The following is a 23,206-nucleotide window of genomic DNA, read 5'->3' on the forward strand; positions in this document are numbered from 1 at the left end:
GAACCCTTGCCAGAGGGTAACTGAGTCTCAATTGGTCATATAGCACCAAAAGCACTAAGCAAAACCTATAAACCTCAAATGTGAGTTGGGAAAGAAATTTCAACATAAACACTGATTTTATGGATATGATTTCAACAGTACACATTTTCCTATTACTCCCATAAAGCATTTTACTGATATCAAAATACCTCCAAGTCTTACATAATGTAAGTGCTGCCTGGACACATTCACATTATCACCATATCTTTGGCTCCCAACAACATCAGCAATTCATGGATTGCATGCTAAAAAAAAAACTATGGGATTGCAACAGGCCTAGCACCATTACCACCCAATTTACTGCCTCTGAGTTATTTGTAAATTGATTGTTTCTTCTTTGGCTTGTTGCAAGTACAGAATTACATATAAATGCATGAATATTACATATCTACTAACAAAATTTAACATTAGATTTGAACTTTCCCCAAACTCAGAATGTCATGATACTCTTTAAACAGGTACTGTAATATACATTGGAATTAATGTCTCCCCTAGCTTAATTTTTTTTTAATTAAATTCACTAGCTCCAGGTCAAAACTTCTCTACTTAAATATCTGCTTTTACAGAAATTGTTTACTATCTTGTTTATGAATTAAGAATTTCTAATAGGCTGTTACTGAAAATCAAATTAGAGGGTGTTTGGTTTTGTTTTTAAGTACAGATAGCTGTTGGCTAAAATGTATTCCGTTTGTCAGTTCTTAACAATTTCACTTCATATGCATACAAAATTAGTTATCTTCCAAATTCACTGCTGAAAATCATATTCAAGGCAGCATTTGCCACTCAATAAGGATTAATCTATGTATTATTTTAAATTTGCACACCAACATTTGTGCTACAAATTTGGAAAAGCCAGTTGCTGCTGTTTTGTAAAACTGACATTCCTAGCCACATTAAGTTAACAACATTCCTGTAGAAGGTGAGAATCAGATATAACCCTGCAGTAAGCAATCCTGGTCCTGACACTGACTTTTCTACCTGAGGACAACCCTATTCAAACTGCAACCATTTGACAAATGGGGAGTCTCAAAGACTGCAAAAGATGGCAATCCTGATCAAGGCAAAAACAAACGGCCTTATTCCTTGCCAAGAAAGAAAAAAACTCCTAGCATGGCAGTACATTATTGACATTTTATCCAGGGTGCTTCCTGAGTAGCCCCAAAGAACAAAAAAGCATCAAGAGGAGGCTGTCAACAACCAAGCAATGACGCAAAGTTCACTTCGCAAGTGTCAAAACCTCAATCACAGAAAATCAGGACCAGTGGGCAGACCACATGAGAAAATGGATACCAGAAGAATACCAAACAGCTGCTTAGAGCTGAGCTAAGGCAAGGCAGATACCCACGGGGGGAGGTCAAGTTAAAACACTTGGAGAGCACACTGAAGCACAGCCTGAAACAATGTAACAAAGCAGCAGACAGCTGGGAAACAACTGCTTGGAAACACAGGCTTATGGCTACAAAGGCAGGGGGGGCCAGGTTAACAAACAGCAACACAAGCATCCTAGAGGCAGCCTCTCTGAGATGAAACAGCAGGCGCTTCCTGCAAGCCAAACATGACTGCCAGGACCGTGTGACAGGGGCTGATGGGACCAGCACACAAAGACTTGCAGTTGCATGAAAACCACTGCTCACCAACACATTCACAGTCGAAGGATTAGCTGCGAAAAAACCTGTAACGATCATAGTGCCATCTAGTCACTTACTGCTATGCTAGTCTCCCAGCCAGCGTGTTTGCCAAATTCTACAAAAAGCACGAATAGTGCTCGCTGTGGTGTGGTCTGAGGGAAAGGGAAGTCAGTAAAATTTTACGTCTGTAAGTCTGACCTTAAGCTTTAACTCCTAACAATTATATCATAGACCTGTGTTTCTCAGCTAGGGCTGGAGAACCCCTGAGAGTGTCCAGATGTGCTCTCGGGGATCAGTGAGTGTGCCAGAAGAGTTGTAAAATTATGTGTTTCCATTCAGATCAGGGGTTGGCAAACTTTTTCGGTTAAGGGCCAGATAGTAAATATTTTAGGCTTTGCAAGCCCCAAGGTCTCTGTCGCAACTACTCAACTCTGCCACTGTAGAGAAAAAGCAGACACAGACAATACACAAATGAAAGGGTGTGGCTAGTTTATAAAAAGGGACTGCAGGGCGGGTTTGGCCCACAAAGTGACCACCCCTGATTTAGATAGTAATCCAAAATATACAGACACATACACACATGTCTGTATGAATATTTTACCTCATATGGGTGACCATCTCGTAACTAGGGCTATATGACTTCAAAGAATGCATTAATGGTGGAGTTGGCACCAAAAGAACCACTCGAACCACTGGATAATGAGAACAGAATAAAAGTGGACTTCATAGGTTGCATGGACATCTGCGATCTTCTCCTCTTCCAAGAATATCCTTTCCCTCCTTCAACAGAGGCCCTATTTCCTGTGGAACCTATTCCACGCGGTGTGAGACAGACAAACCTGCCTCCTTTCCACTCAAATGCCAGACTGAAGGTGCAGGCACATGGCCTAGGACTAGACAAAGTACCCCCACCGTTCTTCTGCCAGCAACTGTGTTTCATGGATAAGCTTATGATCTAAGTCAGGATAATTAAATCCTCCCTGGAGCATTTCTAGAGAAGTAGGGAGAAAGCTGTAGGTTGCTGCTGGCCAAAAGGATCAAGACAGCCAGACCAAGAGATAAAGAAATTCCTCATGACCTTGTTAGAACTCTTTTCACTCAGAAAAGCAAAAGGCTCCACTTTACCTGAATTGGCCTCGTGTCACTGCTATAGACTGCATGTCTGTGTCCCTCAACCCCCAAAATTCAAACGTTAAATACTAACACCCAATGCGATAGTATTTGAAGGTGGGGTCTTTGGGAGGGTGATTAGGTCATCAGATGGAGCCCCCGGAAATGCAATTCACGCCTTTAGAAAAGAGGCCCCAAAGAATTCCCTTTCCCCTACTGCCATGTGAGGACATGGCAAACAGATGGCCACCTATGAACCAGAAGGTGATCCCTTACCAGATATAGAATCTGTCAGCACTTTGATCTTGGACTTCCCAGCCTCCAGAATTGTGAGATTCAATTTCTGTTGTTTATAGACACTCAATTTATGGTATTCTTGTTATAGCAGCCCAAACATACTAAGATAGTCACATATAACCAAGAGTCTTCATTATCAAAATAAATAATATGCTAGCAAAAATAAAGGTGCAATGACAAAATTTTAGCAACAGTTCCAAGGAACAATATAGGCATGCCAAACTCCAAAGCATTCACAAAACGTATGTGTTGTGAGCCAAGATGTTCTGACATCTCACCTCTCCTCATTAACAAAAGTAGGCAAGAACTTCCATCTCCCTGCACCCTAAACCGATCTACCTATGTGTTTCCTTTTTTACCTACTTGTCCAAAACAGAAATCTCACAATAGTCTTTAACCCCTCTGTCTCCTTGACTCTTCACATTCAGCTAATCACCAAGTGAAGTCAACTTGTCTTCACCTTTCCTTTTCTAATATACCCAAATTTCCTTGTTATCTCTCTTCCTATCTTATTTTAATCTTCATGCCCATTGGGAATACAAATTATCCAATATCATCCTATATAATCAATATAATCCTACAATAACCACCTTTCTGATCCCTCTGCTTTGGATTTAATCCTACTCCAGACAATTCTCCAAGTTTTATCATGGAGCCCAAGGCCCTTGGTGATCCGACTCCCAGCAATTCATCTTTCCCCTCCCTCCCTACTTCCTCTCTGAAAGCTTTATGCACTGCTCTTGGACATTAAGCCTTTCTCCTCCTGCATATTTTTCCACCAAATATTCCTCCCTCTCTCTCATCTTTATTATTCTAATTCTTATTTGTTCTTCAGAAGTCAGTTGAGGCATAAGCTTCTCACACAAGTGCCTCTTCATTCCGTCTCAGTCTGGGTCAAGTGTCCCTCTCATGTACTCGCTTAGAATCAAGCATGTCTCTGTTTTACAGTAACTGTCTGTTTACTTGGTTGCCTCCCCACTAGACCCTAAGCCCTTTGAGATTATGGACTACATCTTCTTCTGGATCAGTGTCCCCCATATCTACCATGGTTCCTAACAGAGCTAAGCATTTACAAATGCTTGCAAAAGGAACAGGTGACGACATGAGCGGAAAGCATCCCACACTGATGTTTTCTGGAGAGAGAGCGCAGTTCTCGATAAGAATGACTTAACAGTTTTAAATCAAAGGCCAATGCCTATTTGAGCTGATTTCCTGAATTTAAAACAAACCAAATTCAAATCTTTCTCCCAAACTTTGAATATAATTATCATATTTTTACACTATAATTTGCAGAAATCAGGCTACTTAAAATGGGAAACACACTCTTACTTTTCCTTCCTTCCCATCATTTCCAGTAACAACAGCTATTTCCAGCCTCTGAGATAAGTACTCAGAATACACAACAAAACAATCTACAATGACATTACCAAATATTCAATTTTTTGGTTGACATATGCATAAGAATAATTATCTCATCATTTTTATGCTTTCTTAATTTCCATATATCTCCTCCTTTTTCTAATACCAATGTTGATACAGAATGGAAATTTGTTGGTACGGAATGCCAATGAATTAGCTGCAACGGATGTAATTTCTGGGACAAAAATCCTTAAAAAACAAATAATTTAAGTGAACAAAAACTAATAATGTATTACAAAAGAGGAATTTATTAGTTTCCATTTACTCAAGATTTTGAGAGAGATTGCCATTCCAGTTTTCAATAAAACTATAGCTACAGTGTTACTTACTCCTATTTTTACCAATTTCAGTCTATTCTGGTAAACACCTTTGGAACATACAAATAGCTTGCAGACATACACAAAAGATTTTCTTCCAATGCAGTAGGTAAGCTACACACAAAACAGCATTTACTTTATTTTTATATAGACTTCCAAAGATGCTAAAGAAAAACATTCAGGCTAAGTTCCAGTTTAAGTTTTTCTTCAGAAAAAGTTTAAAGTAAATAATATACTTATCAATTCTTATGATTTATAGGAAATCTTTTAACTTCCTTTTCAACTAATTTTCATAATGACAAATATATAAATTTAAACTGAAGATTTTTGCTTAGTATTAAAAATAATGTTCACTTTTAATTATCATCCATGATCTACCTTAAATCTGTGAGGTTGTGGTTTATGAATAAATTGTCCAAACAACATTAAATTTACTAACTCTTTTGGACTTCAATTTGAAAAGTAAACTCCCCCAAATAAATAAATTAATTAATTAGTTCTCAGTACTCAATTTCTAAATATACAAAGATGAACATGCAGGCATTTACTATGATGATAGCCTTTTAAATACATACATACAAACAAGCTACCATTTTATACCACACACCAAAAATTCAGCATGCAATCAAAATATATCATGGATTTAAACACACACACACACACACACACACACACACACACCCCACAGTTATTTTCATAAACATGGTTGAGTTCAGACAACTTCCATTCTAACAATGTGCCTCAAAAGCAGCTTATTTGTTGCTCTGGTTCCAATTCACAAAGATACCAATCAAAACTCTCCATCTTCTATGACAGTGTCTCTACTTTTCTCCACAAAGTAAAAGTTCATCCAAATTTCCCCAGAATCATCCCTCCTCTATGTAATTAAAAAAAAAAAAGCATTGTATTATAAACAGGAACGGGGCAAAATACTCTTCAACTTTCCTCAATTTCACCAAAGTTCATTTATAAGGATACCATACTTAACCTTCTTCCAAATAAGAGATAATCAGACCTTCCCATCCAACTCCAAACTCTGGAGAAATCCAATTACTAGTTTTTTGTTTAGTTCTACAAATCAACTATGGAATCATGTTTAATAAGTTCTTGAATTATTGGCTTCTTGTACCAATTGCAATTAATTCCAGGGATCTGTCATCCTGCAAAACCCTCTTGTTGTTTTCTTTTAATACTGTAAACACAGGATGACTGATTTTTTTAACCCATCAGTAACAGAATTTGTTTATTAAGACAATGGTGAATCTTCACCTGAATATTCTAAAAATATTCCAAAGAACAGATGTGCACTAGAGAAAACTAGGCTACTATCCAATATGAATCAAAAGTATTCTGTTTAGGAGCTTGCTGCTTGCTGTTACAACTTAGTTATGCATATGAAAAGAGTAAACATTCCAACTGGGCATATAGTAACACATAAGAAACGAATGGTGATTGTGGTTGAGGTAAAATATTTTTGGTTGATATGGTTTATTGTGTTAATGGGCCTCATTTTTTTTTCATTTTAATATGATCTTTTTTTTATTATTTCAGCTTATTATGGGAGTACAAAAGTTCAGGTTATGTATATTGTCCATGCCCCCCATCCCCCCGAGTCAGAGCTTCAAGCATGTCCATTTCCCAGACAGTGCCCATCGCACTCACTGTGTAGGTATACACCCATCCCCTGCCCTCACCCCCCACATCTGTCTGATACCCAATTGGTGTTATTCCCAAACGTTCACTTAGGTGATGATCAGGGAAACCAATTTGCTGGTGAGTACATGTGGTGCTTATTTTTCCATTCTTGGGATACTTCACTTAATAGAATGGGTTCCAACTCTCTCCAGGAGACCAAAAGAGATTCTATTTCTTATAGCTGAGTAATACTCCATGGTATACATATACCACAATTTACTAATCCACTCATGTATTGATGAGCATTTGGGTTGTTTCCACATCTTTGCAATTGTGAATTGTGCTGCTATAAACATTCGGGTGCAGGTGTCTTTTTTATAGAATGATTGTTGTTCTTTTGGGTAGATGCCCAATAATGGGATTGCTGGATTGAATGGTAGGTCTACTTGAATCTGTTTAAGGTATCTCCATATTGTTTTCCATAGGGGTTGCATTAGTTTGTAGTCCCACCAGCAGTGTATGAGTGTTCCTGTTTCTCCGCATCCACGCCAACATGTATTGTTTTGGGACTTTTTGATAAAGGCCATTCTCACTGGAGTTAAGTGATATCTCACTGTGGTTTTGATTTGCATTTCCCTGATTAGAGATGTTGAGCATTTTTTCATATGTTTGTTAGCCAATCTTATATCTTCTTTTGAAAAATTTCTATTCATGTTTTTACTGTATGTGTGGCAATATGGCCAATGTTTTACTTAATACATTGCTAATTGTCCCAACATGGCAAATTTAAGTATATTTCTTAGACAAATGAACTCAAAGTCATTATATAAAATTGTGACCTGTTTTAAGCTACAAGGAACTTGGAAGAATCAGAGCCACACTCTAACTTTAAAGAGAAAGCCTTATTCCATGTGGCAATGGGTCACCTTCAACATACTTAGTTTATCTGCACTTTGGGGGGAAAACTTTTCCTTTTTCAGGGGGTGGGGGCAGGGAGGAAGGCGAGAATTGTTAGTGTTTTAAGGTAACACATATTTTCTTTATATAGGTAATCCCTAGGAAAATGTTAAATAAACATGTGAAAGATCTGTTTCAGTTAGGAGAGATCAATATTCTTAAATGCAGAAATACTTGTAAAAAAATTAATGCAAGTTTTAGGTGCTACTCAGAGTGTGAGTGAGAGGGAGAACAAGCTTCCCAGAAAAGGTTTCAAAAGCTTTTGTATTAAGTGCTTCTCACTGTAAAACAAAGGGCACATAAAAGTATTCCTGAGATTTGGGGTAACTCTTAATCCAACATAATCTTTTCAATATAACTGAAAGCAAGTCTGTATTTTCATCATTTGAGATACTTCACTGGCAAAGATATACATCGTAGAGTGGAATCATTCTTATAAGATGCTAAAAAATCATAATTTTGCATTTACTCCTATATACCATATTAGCTAATATAAAAAAAGAAGGTTAATTACGGTAAAGAATATGGAAGACATCTAATTATGTTTTTCATATGTACTTTTAATTAACTATATACTCCAAACAATTTACTGGCAAAATTTACACGCGTGGGTCTGTGTGTATATGTGCAAAATGGTAAAGTTTCAATATCATTTCTCCAAGCTTAAAATTTAGGATGAAAATTAAATTCCAAAATTAATACTTAATTATTATAGTTAACTGAAACATTTCAGTTACTCTAAATCTATCTGAAATACTAAGTTAAATATTACTAGAAATAAGTTTAAGTTTTATATATTGGCTTTTAAGAAAAATCCCTAAATGCTCTGTAATACTTTCAGATGTAGTGATTTTTTTTTTTTTATTTCAGCTCTTCATGGGGGTACAAAAGCTCAGGTTATATATACACTGTCCATCCTGCCCATCCCCCTGAGTCAGAACCTCAAGCATGTCCATTCTCCAGACAGTGCGCCTGGCACTCACCATGTAGTCGTACCTCCATCCCCTCTGCCCCCCACCTCCCCGAGTCAGCACCTTGTAGTGATTTTTAAACTATCAGCAACATAGTTAATCAATAATTCTTATGAGAAGTGCTTAATAAGTGTCCTAGACACCAGATATTGTACGAAATACTTTATATAACTTGTTTCATTAATTTCCCCCAACAACTCTACTGGCATTAGCAGAAGTATTAGTATCCTCATTCTACAGAAGAGAAGCAGAGGTTAAACGAGTTTTAGTAGCACAATCAAAATTACGCTATTAGCAAGTAGAGTCTTCCCTCAGTACCTATGGGGGTTTGGTTCCAGAATCTCCCACAGATATTCAAATCCAAGGATACTCAAGTGCCTTATATAAAATGGCCTAGTGTTGGCACATAACCTATGTACATCCATATCTTAAATCATCTTTAGATTACTCATAATACAACGTAAATGTTACGTAAATAGTTGTTATATTGTATTATTTAGGGAATAATGACAACAAAAAAAGAAAGTCTGTGCATGTTCAGTACAGATGTAACTTTAAAAAAATTTTTTTTGATCTGTGGTTGGTTGAATTCACGGATGCAGAAGCCAGGGATACAGAGAGCTGACTTTAATGGTCCTAAGATTAGATCACTAGAGCATCTGATTCCAGAATTCTTATGATCTTTATTCTTTGCCACCCTGTTGCTTGAAAAACTCTCAGAAGACATATTTTAGAATTAGTTTCCAAAAATGCATCACCAGGTTTAGGTATAGGATGTTGCCATCCAATACATGTGCTAAACATACTTACTACAAATTCTCAATACAGAACTGATTAACACAAACACATCAATGCAGGAAAATGTCAGCTCATCTAACATACAACTTTCCTAATCGCCAGGCCGCCAGAACTGCTCTGAATATGAACGTACTCCAAAAAGAAAAAGGGTCGTCAGTGAAGAGGGAGCCCATGAGTCCCCAGTAACAATATGCTCTGCCAAGCAGAACCAAAGTACCAAAGCCTATTAACACACGATGCGCTGTAATTGGTCGCTTTAGTCTGCAGAAGGAATGAAGTACTGGCATTGGCCAGAATGTCTATTCAAAATAAGCCTTCATGGACAAAGACCAAAAACAGGAAAAGCAACAGAAAAGAAATAGAACAGAGTAAGAATTGCTTATGTGGTGAGGCTGGGGACTGCTGGCCACAAGAGTGGGTAGAAAGTACAAGCAAAACCAGGGTGTGGGGGAGGGAGGAGGGCATGTAACAGAAGCTCAGACAGCAGGAGCTAACTACAGATTCCAAGTGAAAAAGTCAGCAACAACATGCAAGTAGTGCACAGCTCTGTTCTCAGGGGACAAGAGAGCGAGATACAGTAGCACCCCCACCTTATCCATGGTTTCAGTTGCTCATGGTCAACTGTGGCCCCAAAATATTAAATGGAAAATTCCAGAAATAAACAACTCATAAATTCTAAATTGCACACTGTTCTGAGTAGGATGATAAAATCTCACCGTGTCCTGCCCCATCCCGCCCAGGACATGAATCATCCTTTTGTCCAGGGTATCTACGCTGTCTTTGCTTCCCGCCCACTTTGTCACATAGTAGCTGTCTCAGTTATTAGATCGACTGAGGAAGTATCACATTGTTTGCATTCAAGTAACCCTTATTTTACTTAATAATGGCCCCAAAAGGCAAGAGCAGTGACACTGATATATTATAATTGTTCTATTTTATTATTAGCTATTGTTGTTAATCTTCTGCTGTGCTTAATTTATAAATTAGACTTTATCATAGGTATGTATGTATAGGAAAAAACATAGTATATATAGGGTTTGGTACTATCCTCACCTCCATGCATCCACTGGGGGTCTTGGAATGTATCTCCCAAGGATAAGGGGGACTAATGTACTCTACGTACAGTGATCAACTGAGTCATTCAGCCCTCTGGTCCAACACGCTACAGCTAAATAACCACACAGCTTTTTAAAACCCAGAGAATACTCATTACACTATCTCATCTGATCCTAACTCTGTGTTAGGCAGTTATCATTAATATTTCCACTTTCTGACCAATTAAAATATTGAGTTCAAGAGAGCTAAATAGTTCAGATATTAAGCTAGTAAAATAATAATTCCAAAACTAAAACTCTTATCTTTTATCTTGGTCCAATGTTCATTTACAACCCTGCTTCTACTACACAGTACTATATAGCATTTTAAAAAGAAAGCAAAAAGTGTAACTCATTTTAGAACAAGATCTTTAAAAAGATTTCTATTAAGTAGGAATTTAAAACTTCAGATATATAGGGCATTCACCTATTTGGAAATCCCCTAATGTGCCTACAGGCTAAGGTTTCAGTGAACCAGGTGAAAAAAATTTGAACCAGGTTAAAAAACCAGCAGTCCCACTACTGGGTATTTACCTAAACGAAAAAAGACATTCTATATAAAAGACATCTGCACTAGAATGTTTATAGCAGCACAATTCACAATTGCAAAGATGTGGAAACAACCCAAGTGCCCAACAATACAAGAGTGGATTAACAAAATGTGGTATATGTATACCATGGAGTTCTACTCAGCCACAAAAAACAATGGTGAACTAGTACCTGTTGTATAATCCTGGATGGAGCTGGTACAATACACACTATATCAGGGTGATGGGCACACTTATAACTTTGACTCTAACTATACAAAAGCAATTTATGTAACCAAAATGTTTGTACCCCCATAATATTCTGAAATAAAACTGAATTTTAAAAAATCACATAGGCCCAAACATTTCTAACCCTATGTAGATACCTTCACCCAAGAGCATCACCCAATGCCTGAGTATCATTAATAAATGTTTATTTTTCCTACTCTTAGCTGCCTAAATCTTTATATTTTGCTGCCTTCCTAAAGTCTATAAAGTCTTCACACAATGCATGCCAAATTTCCTTATAGTGGATTGTTCAACAAAAGCACAAACCAATAAAGCCAATGACTCTAGAGACTCAGTTTAGGCATCAGGACCTATTCAAGTCATAAACCCAAGGCAACTGCATATCAATTTATTTATTTGTAAAAACCAGAATCCAGTATCTGTCTCCACAGTAATGTTACAGGGAAGATGATAGTGTTATATATGACAGTAAGAGATATTTCAGCAGAGATCATATCCTAGAATTTCAATAGGCTCTCAACTTTTTCAAAATTTAAACAATACCTCAAACCCATAGGATCAACTTAAAGATGTCACTACTGAATAAATCAGAAAAATGGAACATAGTGAGATTAAATAAACTGACTAAACTCAAACCCAGAAGAGAGATACTTTATCCTCAACCTTTTTTAATCCAGGAATTTAGGCAGCCTTTCCAAATGTCTGCAAATACCCACTGAGCTTATCTGTAATACATTTAACCATTGACTGCCACACACAAAAAAACAGAAACTTTTCCTTGGGGCCACAGTGTTCTATTACAAAAACAGAATAAAAACTTTGAGTGTAATTTAAAGGTAAATATGAATAGAAAATGAAATTTATTGACATCTATTCATTTAATCCACATTTTTAGAATTAAATTGTCAATATTAATTGTAACAATAAGAATATCAACAAATAAGATTTTATATATGCTTCATGTGGCCCCAGTCAAAACTAGAGTGAGTTAAATACAACTCTCATGGCAATCAATGTGTTAAACGACATAGAGCCTTATTACTCCAAATGAGGTCTGTGAACCTGCTGCATCTGCTCCATCTGGGAATAACTATAATGCAGAATCTGCATTTTAACAACTCCAGGTGATTTATATGTAGGTTGAAGTTTGAGAAACACTGATCTGGAAACTATGCATATGTACACAGATAGAAAGAAGCCAGCAAGAGACCCATTTCAATGTCTCTTTAGGAGAGGCATAGGGAGATCCATCCAGCTCCAGGACACTAGGGATTTGGAGGTACACTTAAAAAGATTTTGCAAAAGTACAATTAAAAAGTCGGTTGTCTATATGAACACAGGGAGGCAAGTTATAAGAGACTTGTTCTATTACAAAACCCCTTGCCTGCCACAGGCATCCTCAACATCATACCAAGAGTGCAGTGAAAAGTAGTCACCAAAAATTCTCTCATAGAAATGATTTATACTATGCTAATGACCTCCAAGAGGTTTTAGAACAGTAAAATTTCATCTTCTTTTCAATGTGGGAAAACCCCTCCAATGTAGAGGTGAAAGGAAGCAATTCTAAAGTGGTCACTAAAGGACATGAACAGAAACTTTTCAAAAGAAGATAGACTCATGGCCAACAAACATATAAAAAAATGCTCAACACCTCTAATCATCAGGGAAATGCAAATCAAAACCACAATGAGATATCACTTAACTCCAGTGAGAATGGCCTTTATCAAAAAGTCCCAAAACAATAAATCTTGGTGTGGATGTGGAGAGATAGGAACACTCATACACTGTTGTGGGACTGCAAACTAGTACAACCTCTGTGGAAGGTAATATGGAGATACCTCAAGAGCTACAAGTAGAACTACCATTTGATCCAGCAATCCCATTACTGGGCATCTACCCAAAAGAACAAGACATTCTGTAAAAAAGACATCTGCAGTAGAATGTTTATAGCAGCACAATTGACACTTGCAAAGATGTGGACACAACCCAAGTGCCTATCAATATGTGAAAGGATTAATAAAATGTGATCTATGTACACCATGGAGTTCTACTCCTCCACAAAAAACAATGGTGATATAGCACCTCTTGTATTATCCTGGATAGAGCTGGAGCCCATTCTACTAAGAATCACAAGAATCGAAAAACAAGCACCACACGTGCTCACCATCAAATTGGTATTAACTGATCAACACTTCTGTGCACATACAGTAATAACATTCATCAGGTATTGGGCAGGTGGGCGGGGGAGGGGGACATGGGTATATTTACATCTAATGGGTGCAGTGTGCACCATCTGGGGGAGGGATACTCCTGAAGCTCTGACTGGGGTGGGGCTCAAAGGCAATATATGTAACCTAAACATTTGTACCCCTATAATATGCTGAAATAAAAAGTAAAAAAATAAAAAATAAAAAAATAAATGAGATATTTTAGATATAGGATTAGATATTCATGGCAAACTATAGTTGGTATTTCAGGCTGCACATTGGTGTCTTTAATAGATTTTTATTCAAATCTCAAATTTCTTTTCTTTGGTTAAATCAGTATACATCCCTACAAAAGTAGGTTAAACTATAAAACCTTATTTTTTTAATATTAATTCAGTGACACAATTCAGTACCATTTTTTTCTTTCAATAAAACAACAGTAATAACTTCCCTGTTTTAAATGAAGTTTACCAAATGAATTCAGGTATACCAACTTTTCACATCACCTATAAATAATTACCTCCCCCTTAAGGATGTATTTCTGCAAATAAAAATGTCTTTTTGCCTGATTAAACTTCTTCATCCTCTGAGAACTTTTCTTCTGCAAATTTGTAGTTGGAAAATTTGTCATTAGAAGCTTGCTTTGTCAAAATGTGCTCCAATTGCTTTGGGAGAGCAGTCCTACAGTTAATTATTTGGAGGACGAGGCGAGCAATCTATTCTAAAGTAAATATACTTGACAAAATATTTGGACCCAACTATTCTACCTTAAGACATCTTTTACATTCAAAAGCAACTGGCTTGGTATTTATAATATTTTTAAAAGCCTAAAGATAGGAAGGCAGAAGTAGCCAAAAAACAGTTTACAAAACAATGAGAAATGTTCCAGAGAAACCAAGCCTGTCAGTGTAATCTCTGTAGCCACCACCCAAGGCACCCCCTGCAGAGGACACAATTTGCAGGGATGTCACTTCAACATGCACTGACATCCAGTAAGTCTCTGTTCTCTCAGGAGGAGCCTCACTAAAGAGTATAACTGTTGACTCTCACATTTAGTTCAAGAGATACCACTAATAGAAAAGAAAGCAGGGTGGACATGCTTTCATTGTGGAACAAATCGGAAATTAACAAAAACAAGATGTTTACTTACTTTTCAGAAAGTGTTTTCACTTATATGCCTCTCTCTCTCAAAAACTAGTTTTATGTTTTTGGGTTTATAATAGCAGCTCAATAACAATATGCCTTATAACCATGTGCTTTACATAGACATATACCCTGATAAAGTAAAAATAAAAAAAGCAGGGTTATGGTTTGCATCCTTTTGGTTCCTTTACAGAATACTTACTAGCAACCAAAAAAAAAAATTTCATAAGACACAGCTGTAAAAATTTTGCTAGCTTTATTCATATTGCTTTTAAAAAACTTTATTTTGTAAGAAATAAACTTATGAACTGCATTTCAAATTAAAACCCAAAGAATTCCAAGTATGCAGGGTTATATGGACTGCCATTCTTCCCACTGGATTTTTAAACAATGTTGAAACATGGCTGTTTGAAATACTTCAGTCCCATCATTTAACACTGTTCAAAATGTCAAGAGCCATATTGCGCCCCAGTGGCCACTCTTCAGCAAGTAACACATCCTTTGAAGTTAAAATACTCCTAAGTGATGTCAAGTGAGAATTCCTAGGCTAGCTCAGAAAAAAAGTTTCTACTGCTAAAGAAATCAATAATCTCTAGAATCACAATTAGGAAAAAAACACTTTCATTATCAAAACGCGTGAATTTTTCAGTTTCTAATCTTAATCAATTCCTTTACCCCAAGGCAATGTTTTTAAACATTGCTTCCTAACTAAATAAACCATGATTATATGCCCATAGTGAACTTGTTTTGGGTTTTCTTTTAACTTGTTGCTCCTGAGGAATAATCACACATTTATTATAATAAATTCCACAAAAAGAATAATCATCAACAAAGAGATCTGACAGAAACATTTTACTTTGCCAAAACACCTAGCACACAGCTGCCTATTCCAAGGGCACTAATATATGTTTTATTTGACAAATTGTGTAATTTAGCCAGTCACCTGACTATAACTACATGCTGTGCCACATTTCATACCATGTCTCACTCTGATATCACAAAATGCCCTGCCAAAGCAATCAAGAAACAAGCCTAGGTCAAATTATCATAAGCAAATAGCATCTCCTCTGCCAAATACTAGGGTACTTCAAAAACAGATACAGTAGCCCTGCCCTGAAGGAATCGTGGCACTTGTATAACCTTCAAAAATGTAAATATACATATAATTCTATTTAATTCCACAATAAAATGGAATCTAAAGCTGGAATTAGAATTTCCAATTCTTGTCTCTTTTCCATATTAATTTTCTAGACATGAGCCAATCAAAATATTTCTTTCCATCTCATCTTTAAAACAGTAATTTCTACTTTCTAAAATTAACTGCATCTTATGAAATGTCCTTAAATAAACGACTCTAAAAACATGACAATAACTTTTAATATTGAATCTTGAAAATACTTATTTCAGTGCTCCTGCCTTTTTCAAATTCTCCTGTGCAGATAGGTTTACTTACTTGTTTCCCATTTATCTGTAAAGATAAAAGGTCAGAGTTGTAAACCCAAAAATGTAATCTCAAAAGTTTCTGAAAGATTTAAACATTTATATATTTTATTCTAGAGACCTTGAGTATCTAAGAAACTGACCAATGTGATTAAAAAGCTAAAATGTCAGAGAAGGGAAAAAAGAAAGGAAGAGGGATCGATAGAAATTTGACAGCACTGCATCTTGTTGGAATGAACTGCCTCAAAAATATGGTTAAAAATCTCTGAAGCATAAGTCTTTAATTCCTACAACGAGTTGAGGTGCATCTAGTCAACCCAAAGAGTTCAGCCACTGACAACCTCCAAGAAAAACAACTGACCTGGACGACTAGGAAGGAGACATTTGGGAGAGGTATTTCATAGTTTCCAAGTGTATGACTAAAGTGCCAATAAGCACTAGACCAAAAATAAGGCCAGGTAAAACCACTAACCATGTATGCTAAGCGTGGATGTTCTGGAAAAGAAGCTAACAGAGTCCCAATGGAAGTTTTAAAATGTGAGTATCAATGAATAAACACAAATAAGAAATTAAAGGGTAACCCCAAAAATGGTAATTTCAAATGAAATTCTATCTGCCAAAGGGCAACCTATCAGCATTTTTATAGGTCATCATCAGACTTCCGTAATCAAACACTTTATACTACCTAAGTACAGGTAGGAAAGGACAGTGCTTAGTAGGATGCTTGTTAACAAGGTGAGCAACTGTTGTATATATATTATACACCACATATATAAAAAGCCCATGTCTAATAGTATTCATAATTAGTAAATTATTAATTGCAGCAGTTTATTCCTCAAAAGCACATACAAATCAAATCTTCAAAGAAGCAGCCAGGTACTGTGACTCATGCCTGTAATTCCAGCACTATGGGAGGCCAAGGTGAGAGGACTGCTTGAGGCCCGGAGTTTGGGACCAACCTGGGTAACACAGCGAGATTCCATCTCTACAAAAATAAACCAAAAATTTAAAAAAACCACAAAGAAGACATCTAGTATTGTGTATAATTATACCTGTACTTATTCAAAATATTATGCCTTTTTAATTCTATGAAAAACAGAAGGTATGCAGCCCTGACGAAATGTCCCTCCACCTTTTCTTAAAATAAGCTCCTGAGATAGCTATTCATACAGAAGAGGGCTTCATATTCAATAAGCCATTGATTGGTCCTTTCCTTCAAGGCTGCCACCACACTTGTCACTTTTGTGAAGCCACTAAATACCCAAAGCTGATACAACACCTAGCTCCCAAGAGAGAACCAAGAAGGTTAAAAGATGAATGTTACTGTGTTAAAAACACATTGAATGAGAATAATAAAGATATAACAAAGTAGGTTTGTCAGCCACAGATTTTTCAGAGTGCCTTAAGGGTAAACTTTGTCCTTTCCTAATATCATGAAGGACATGATATTCTGTTTTACAGAAAAAGCACCCTTAGCTTATGAAAAACAGCTGCACCATCATGGCATTTTACACAAGTGCTTTTAGTGGGCTGAACAACAACAAAGACATTAGGAAGACAAACTGTGCTCCTAACTTCTGTTGGAATCCAAAAGGTTGTAACTATTTCAGAATTATAGCAGCAATTTAAAATTTAGTATTACCATAGGGTCATGTCAGTGCTGAAAAACTATTAATAAGTGCAGATGATAAGACAACAGCCCAAAGAATCACCAATGTAAATTAATAATCACATGTGTGTGCGCATGCACGCTTCCGTGTGTGTCTATATGAAAACAACTAAGAGACAGATGGTTGGCAAGCAATTTTCCCTATGGCATTTGTACATGTCCATTCAGTGGCTGTAATTGGGTCATTTGCTATGATAAACATCATGTGACAGACTCAATGGAAGTAAGACAAAATGGTCCACACTGACTTTGCCTAATTTTAATTTTACTGGTAAGTGATGTACTTATTCAAAAGAGCAAAATGAACATTTTCCAAATAGAGTTGTTTAAACAACCAAAACTTAGCTAGAAAATAAAATGCCATATAAAATAATTCGCAATCTATAAATTGTATTCAACTGTATTTTTCCAGTGTATTATAAATGGGAAAGGAAAATAAAAAGAGTAAAACAATACTTCTGTGCATATTGGCTTCTTCCAATAACCTTATAGGACAACCACTGATACAAAGCAAGCTTCTCTCTTATTTAATTTTATAGTAATTGTTTTTAAAACATGCTTTTACCAAATACCAGACATGCCTTCAGTGGTTAAACACACTTGAATTTTAAGATAAGAATCTCAGATTGGTTCAAGGCAAGTACTGACATATTAGAACTTTTTAGAGCAAATTTAATAGAGTGATTGATCATTTCACAAGGGATTCCTATCAGACCAGGTCAAAAACTCAAATTAACAATAACATCAAAGTAGAAAGGAATACTTTAGTATCTTTAGAAAAAAGTGAGTTTTTAAAAAATTGTTAATATTAATCAAAATCATTGTTTTTTTTAAGAGACGGAGCCTAGCTATGTCACACAGGCTGGAATGCAGTGGCAGATCACAGCTCACTGTAACCTCAAACTCCTGGGCTCAAGTGATCCTCCCACTTCAGCCTCCCAAGTAGCGAAAACTACAGGTGTGCACCACCCCACCCAGCTAATTTATTTATTTATTTATTTATTTTTGTAGAGACGGGGTCTCTCTATGTTGCCCAGGCTCCTTGAACTCCTGGCCTCAAACAATCCTCCCACCTCGGCCTCCCAAAGTGCTGGGATTACCAGCCACTACACCCAGACATAAAGAAATTTTAACTAGTGTTTCCATAAAAACTGAGATTTACATATACACCCAAATGAAAAACTAAGCTAGAAATGCTATTAAGAGTTTTAAGAGTAGAAATTTCTGCTATGGAGTTATTTCTCCAAGTTTCACAAAATTATCGCACAATGGAACAGCTAAGAGACCTGTAGATAACATGAATGACTGTGGTTGGGTTTGATAAATGCAAAACCAGCAATAAGGAAAAAAATCTTCAAAGGAGCCACAAATACATTTTCTGCTTCCCCAATCTCAAATATTCTTTTCTCAAACTAATGAAAGAACTAAAAATGTAAGAATTAAAAACACATAGAAGTTACATTACCTTATTTCCTTGTCTATGTATATAAAGGGCATGCCATCAATTAGATGATATGTGCAAAGTGAAATAAGCTTCAAAACAAGGTATGGTTTACCTTTGTTTCCTTTGAAGTAAACTGACTCCTCTCATACTGTTATCCCCATGAGAAACTCATAACAGTATTTTTAAAGAGGATGAAAGGGAAATGATGCCATGTTGTGCTCAACAAATATATAAGGAAGCAGAAAATCTGGGGTCAGCAAGTTTTTCCCACTGATCTAAACCAAATTTCTCCAGAAAATTAAGAGAAAATCCTTCAAGGTGTCACATACAATGTGACTTAAAACTTGGCAAAGATTGCACACTTTTAATTTCAATTTTACTCTCACTACAACTTAAGGTTCAATACAGTCATTACTAGATTGAAGGCAAAAGGAGGGAGGATGAAGCTTAAACCATATAGGCTTTTTCATCAGATACTAGGAATTCTTCTCTTCCACTGTTTGTTTCATCATATATTCTTAAGTTTAGCACAGAAATACTTGTAAAATATTAAATTTTGCCAGTGACATTGATTTTGTTATAAGAAGGTTTCATGTTACTACTTACAATTTCAACCAACCTACACCAAACACTGAGAGTAATTATATATATATAGTTTATAAAGTAAACTTGATCACTGTATTTAAAAGAAATGATAACTTTGAGAAGTACCACAGCAATAATATTTAAGCTAAAGCAATATAAAGCCCTCCTAAAGTAAATGCCAGATTGTTCAGGCTAAACTGTGGAGTCCTGAGTTAGTTAAGCAAGTCAGGCACAAGAGCCATCTCCCTGAGAGCTGCTCTTTTTACTTCCAGCATTGGCCTCTCCTTACAGAACTGTACTTCACAAAAGTTCCTGGGGGGCAGCAGAATCCACAGAAGGAGTTCAAACAACGTTTTAAGCATGAATCTTTGCAGTCTGAAATGGAGTAGTGGAAATAAACACATTATTATCATCCTACAGTTTCCACTTGGCCCTCAGCTCTCTTCCCCGTTCACACACCAGTGAGTTACAGCAGCTAGATAGGACATATATCTGAAAAGCCACAATTTATAGTGCACCTTGGCAATGAATCACTTTAATATGCTATGCATACAACAAATAAGTTCAGTGCTCCTATTAATACATATCTCATAATTTCTAGAATACATAAAAACAAAGTCTGCTATTTTTAAGACTTCAGATTCGAGTATATGATGGCATATGCAGTTCTGCTACTAAGAAATCAGGGTCTAATACACTCTTTAAACTGTAGCAAAGTATAATTCACATTTACAAGCTGGCTTAACAATATATGCTATCTATATATCACATTGAGTATGCTATCAATTAGAAGATATGGGCAAATCATCAAAATAAATTCATCTATGTAACTAGAAGGTAGAAGTTAGGAATTTTAACACTCCATTCGACCTACAGCATGTGAAGAACTTTTAACAACTGCCAACAATGAAAGCCCAACTAATTTCATCACACTTACACCATTTTCCCCAAGTTACAAAGTCCTAACACTTCTGATTGATGACTCAAGAGCACAGAATGAGCATTGTACCTACAGAAAAATGTATATCCAAATTTAGTTTGGTTTTTTCCTTAATTTCCTAAGAATGCTTTCTTCCGACATATACTTTCTGAAGAACCGGACAGCAATTAATAAGAGCATATAATAGGAATGCTTGATTTATCACTGTGTTCTACAATAGTTACAGTATTACAGTAAGTTTCTTTTTTTTATAAGCTCTATATTCTTGGTTTAAGTGCTTACTATTCAAACTGTCCCAAACAGAGCCAGTAACTGCCCAGACTCACTCCTGAGCTCTTTTTAGTGAAAAGTCACCCATCTTTGAAAGCGAGGGCTTTTTCACCCATACGCTAGAAATAGCAGGTGCACCGTTACACAAAAAAGGAAAAAACAGAACCAGCTCAGTTCACTGTTTTGCACAGGCCATTTCTCAGACCACTTCTCAGACCACACAGTGTAATTTCTAAAATCAATACACTACTGACAAGTTGAGGAAAAGTTTATGCCTAACAGTGGCTTCCTACCAACTTGCCTCTGCTAGGCACTACGCAAAACACATTAAGAAGGTTTTGCTGAATGTTCTTGTACCTCTTATCAGGGGATTTCATAATCTACATGGGTGTGAACCAAGATTCCCTGATTTAAAGCATACATCCATAAACATGTTTTTGGCCAGTGAGCGGGCACACCAGAGAATACAGAATATGGCTAATCACCACCAGAAGATTCTGCCTTCACCTCTCCTCACCATCAACCACTTTGCTTAAGTTCACTCACAGCCTCGCCCTAACCCTGGGGATCCATTCACTTCCCATAGCCCAGAGAGGCTGCTGAAAAGCTGTCAAAGTAAATCTGTGCTCACTTTTTGGATGGTTTAATTTCAATGGAGCATGAAACACCCCAGGACGGTTAATAAGTTTAGCCAGGCGTGCTGTTCTCCCTAATATATTTTAATTATGCATCTGTTTTAATTGTAATCAGATTAAGTCACCGGAAAGGCACAAATTGGAATTTTCCCTAATGGCTACTGGAGCTTTTCATCAGTTTCTAAACACTAACAACGTTTAAAAAATAGGTAGAGACACCAACACAACTGTGACATTTTCCAGAAATCGATGCAGTTTCTCTGACAACACAGTTCAGGTCTCATTAGCCACCCAAACTAACCCAAGTGCAGAAGACAACTTTGGTCTCTAGGGGCGTCTTCTTCCCCAATTAGCACAAAAGAATCACTGACATCTAATGTAAAACTCCCAAACAGAAATGAAAGCCGAGGCTTTTATAAAGTGCTGCCCCATCGATTGCTGCAGGAGGCTGGGGAGGCAGGAGCCCATCAACAGCATTATCTTGGCTCTAAGGAAAGTCCTGTACACGTCAAAAGGGAAAGTTGAAGCAGAGAACGATCTGTCTTTTCACTATTTTGGCAACTGTCAAACGTGTGTTTTAACTTTGGGAAATAAAAGTGTCCCATCAATAAAAAGGAAATGGTACAGGGAAGATCTATTAAGGGGCGGGGAGCGGCTTCCTTCCAGCCCAGACGTAAAATCACTTAATGTGCTTTTGTTGCACCAAGCAATACCTGAGACTTAAAAAAAAAAAAAAATATGTTCATTAAACAGTTTCCCAAATTGCCGGGATTTCCGCTAAGAAACTTAAGCGGCTGCCAACAGCCAAGAAGCAAGGAAGAGAACCTGCTGCTGCAAACTAGGAGCGGAAACTCCCTCGGCCCGCCCAGCGCGCTCGCGTCCCCGGTGTTTGCTTTAGGTGTTAATGTTTACGTGTCGCCTGAACCTTCAGGTGCTGAACCAGTTCCCCCCGGCCGCACTTTGAACCTTAAAGCAGGAAGCTCCAGAGCCACTGCGGAGTGCCCCCTCCTCTCGCCCCCTTACCTGTCATCATAGCAGAAATCCGCACTCAGGGTGTTGAGATACAAGGCGAGCCCCAGAGCGCTGCTCACCAACTCTGCAATCATCTCTCCACCGCCTTCCCTCCGGCTCAGCTCCCAGCGCGAGGGCAGCAGCGGCAACAAAAAACAGAAGCATCAATCCCCACCTTCCGCCGCCTTCTCCTCCCAGCTTCACTTTTCCCTCGCTTCCCACCCCCCCTCCTCTCCCTCCCTCGGGTCCTTCCAATCCACGGCTCCGCTCCTCCTCCTCCTCGCTCCCGTCTCCGCAGCTGCTGCGTCCTCCCCGGGTGCGGGCTCACACCGCACTCCCCATGCCCGGCGCCCGCGAGCGGGAGCGGCGTTCGGGCTTCGCGTCCCTCGGCGTTTGCACAGAGCTGGTCCTTCTCGCGGGTCGCGGCCCCCACCCTAACCCATGGCAGTTCGGGGCGCCCTAGGTGAGGAGTGGGACTCGGAGGAGGTGGCAGAGTGCGGGATGGGGGCACAGGGACCCGACCGAGCCGGGCTCTGGGACCAGCTGGAGGAAGAGAGAGAAAGAGGGGCGGGTGCGAGGGACGAGGCGAACCGCCTCCCCTCGCCGCCTGCCGGGCGCACGGCTCCGCTGTCGCTCGGGCAGACTCCGGCCGCCACGGCGGCTGCCGCACATTCACTGTTTATTAGCTCCCTCCCGGCCCCGGCCCCAGCCCTCTTCTCCAATGAAGTGAGAAGCGGCGGCTGGAGACTCTACAAGCTCCCGCGTGGGGTTCTCGACGCGGCCCCCCGCGCCTGCGTGGCCGGCCCCCCATCCCGGCGTTG

The 23,206-nt window shown here is 38.0% G+C and overlaps 1 protein-coding gene across 2 annotated transcripts in view; it reads right to left on the reverse strand.

Annotated features, from left to right (window-relative positions):
• The window catches only part of TMTC2 (transmembrane O-mannosyltransferase targeting cadherins 2), a 370,759-nt gene extending 348,191 nt beyond the window's left edge, over positions 1 to 22,568 (reverse strand). Inside the window, exon 1 of one of the 2 annotated variants that reach the window (XM_045553293.1) lies at positions 22,398 to 22,568. In XM_045553293.1, the coding sequence (XP_045409249.1) occupies positions 22,398 to 22,480 (83 nt within the window). In that variant the 5' untranslated portion in view covers positions 22,481 to 22,568. The remainder of the gene's footprint in view (positions 1 to 22,397) is intronic. The other variant, XM_045553294.1, reaches the window with a different exon arrangement.
• Positions 22,569 to 23,206: the final 638 nt, after the last annotated feature.

Source organism: Lemur catta, chromosome 6 (genome assembly GCF_020740605.2).
Source record: "Lemur catta isolate mLemCat1 chromosome 6, mLemCat1.pri, whole genome shotgun sequence".
Lineage (NCBI taxonomy): Eukaryota > Metazoa > Chordata > Mammalia > Primates > Lemuridae > Lemur > Lemur catta.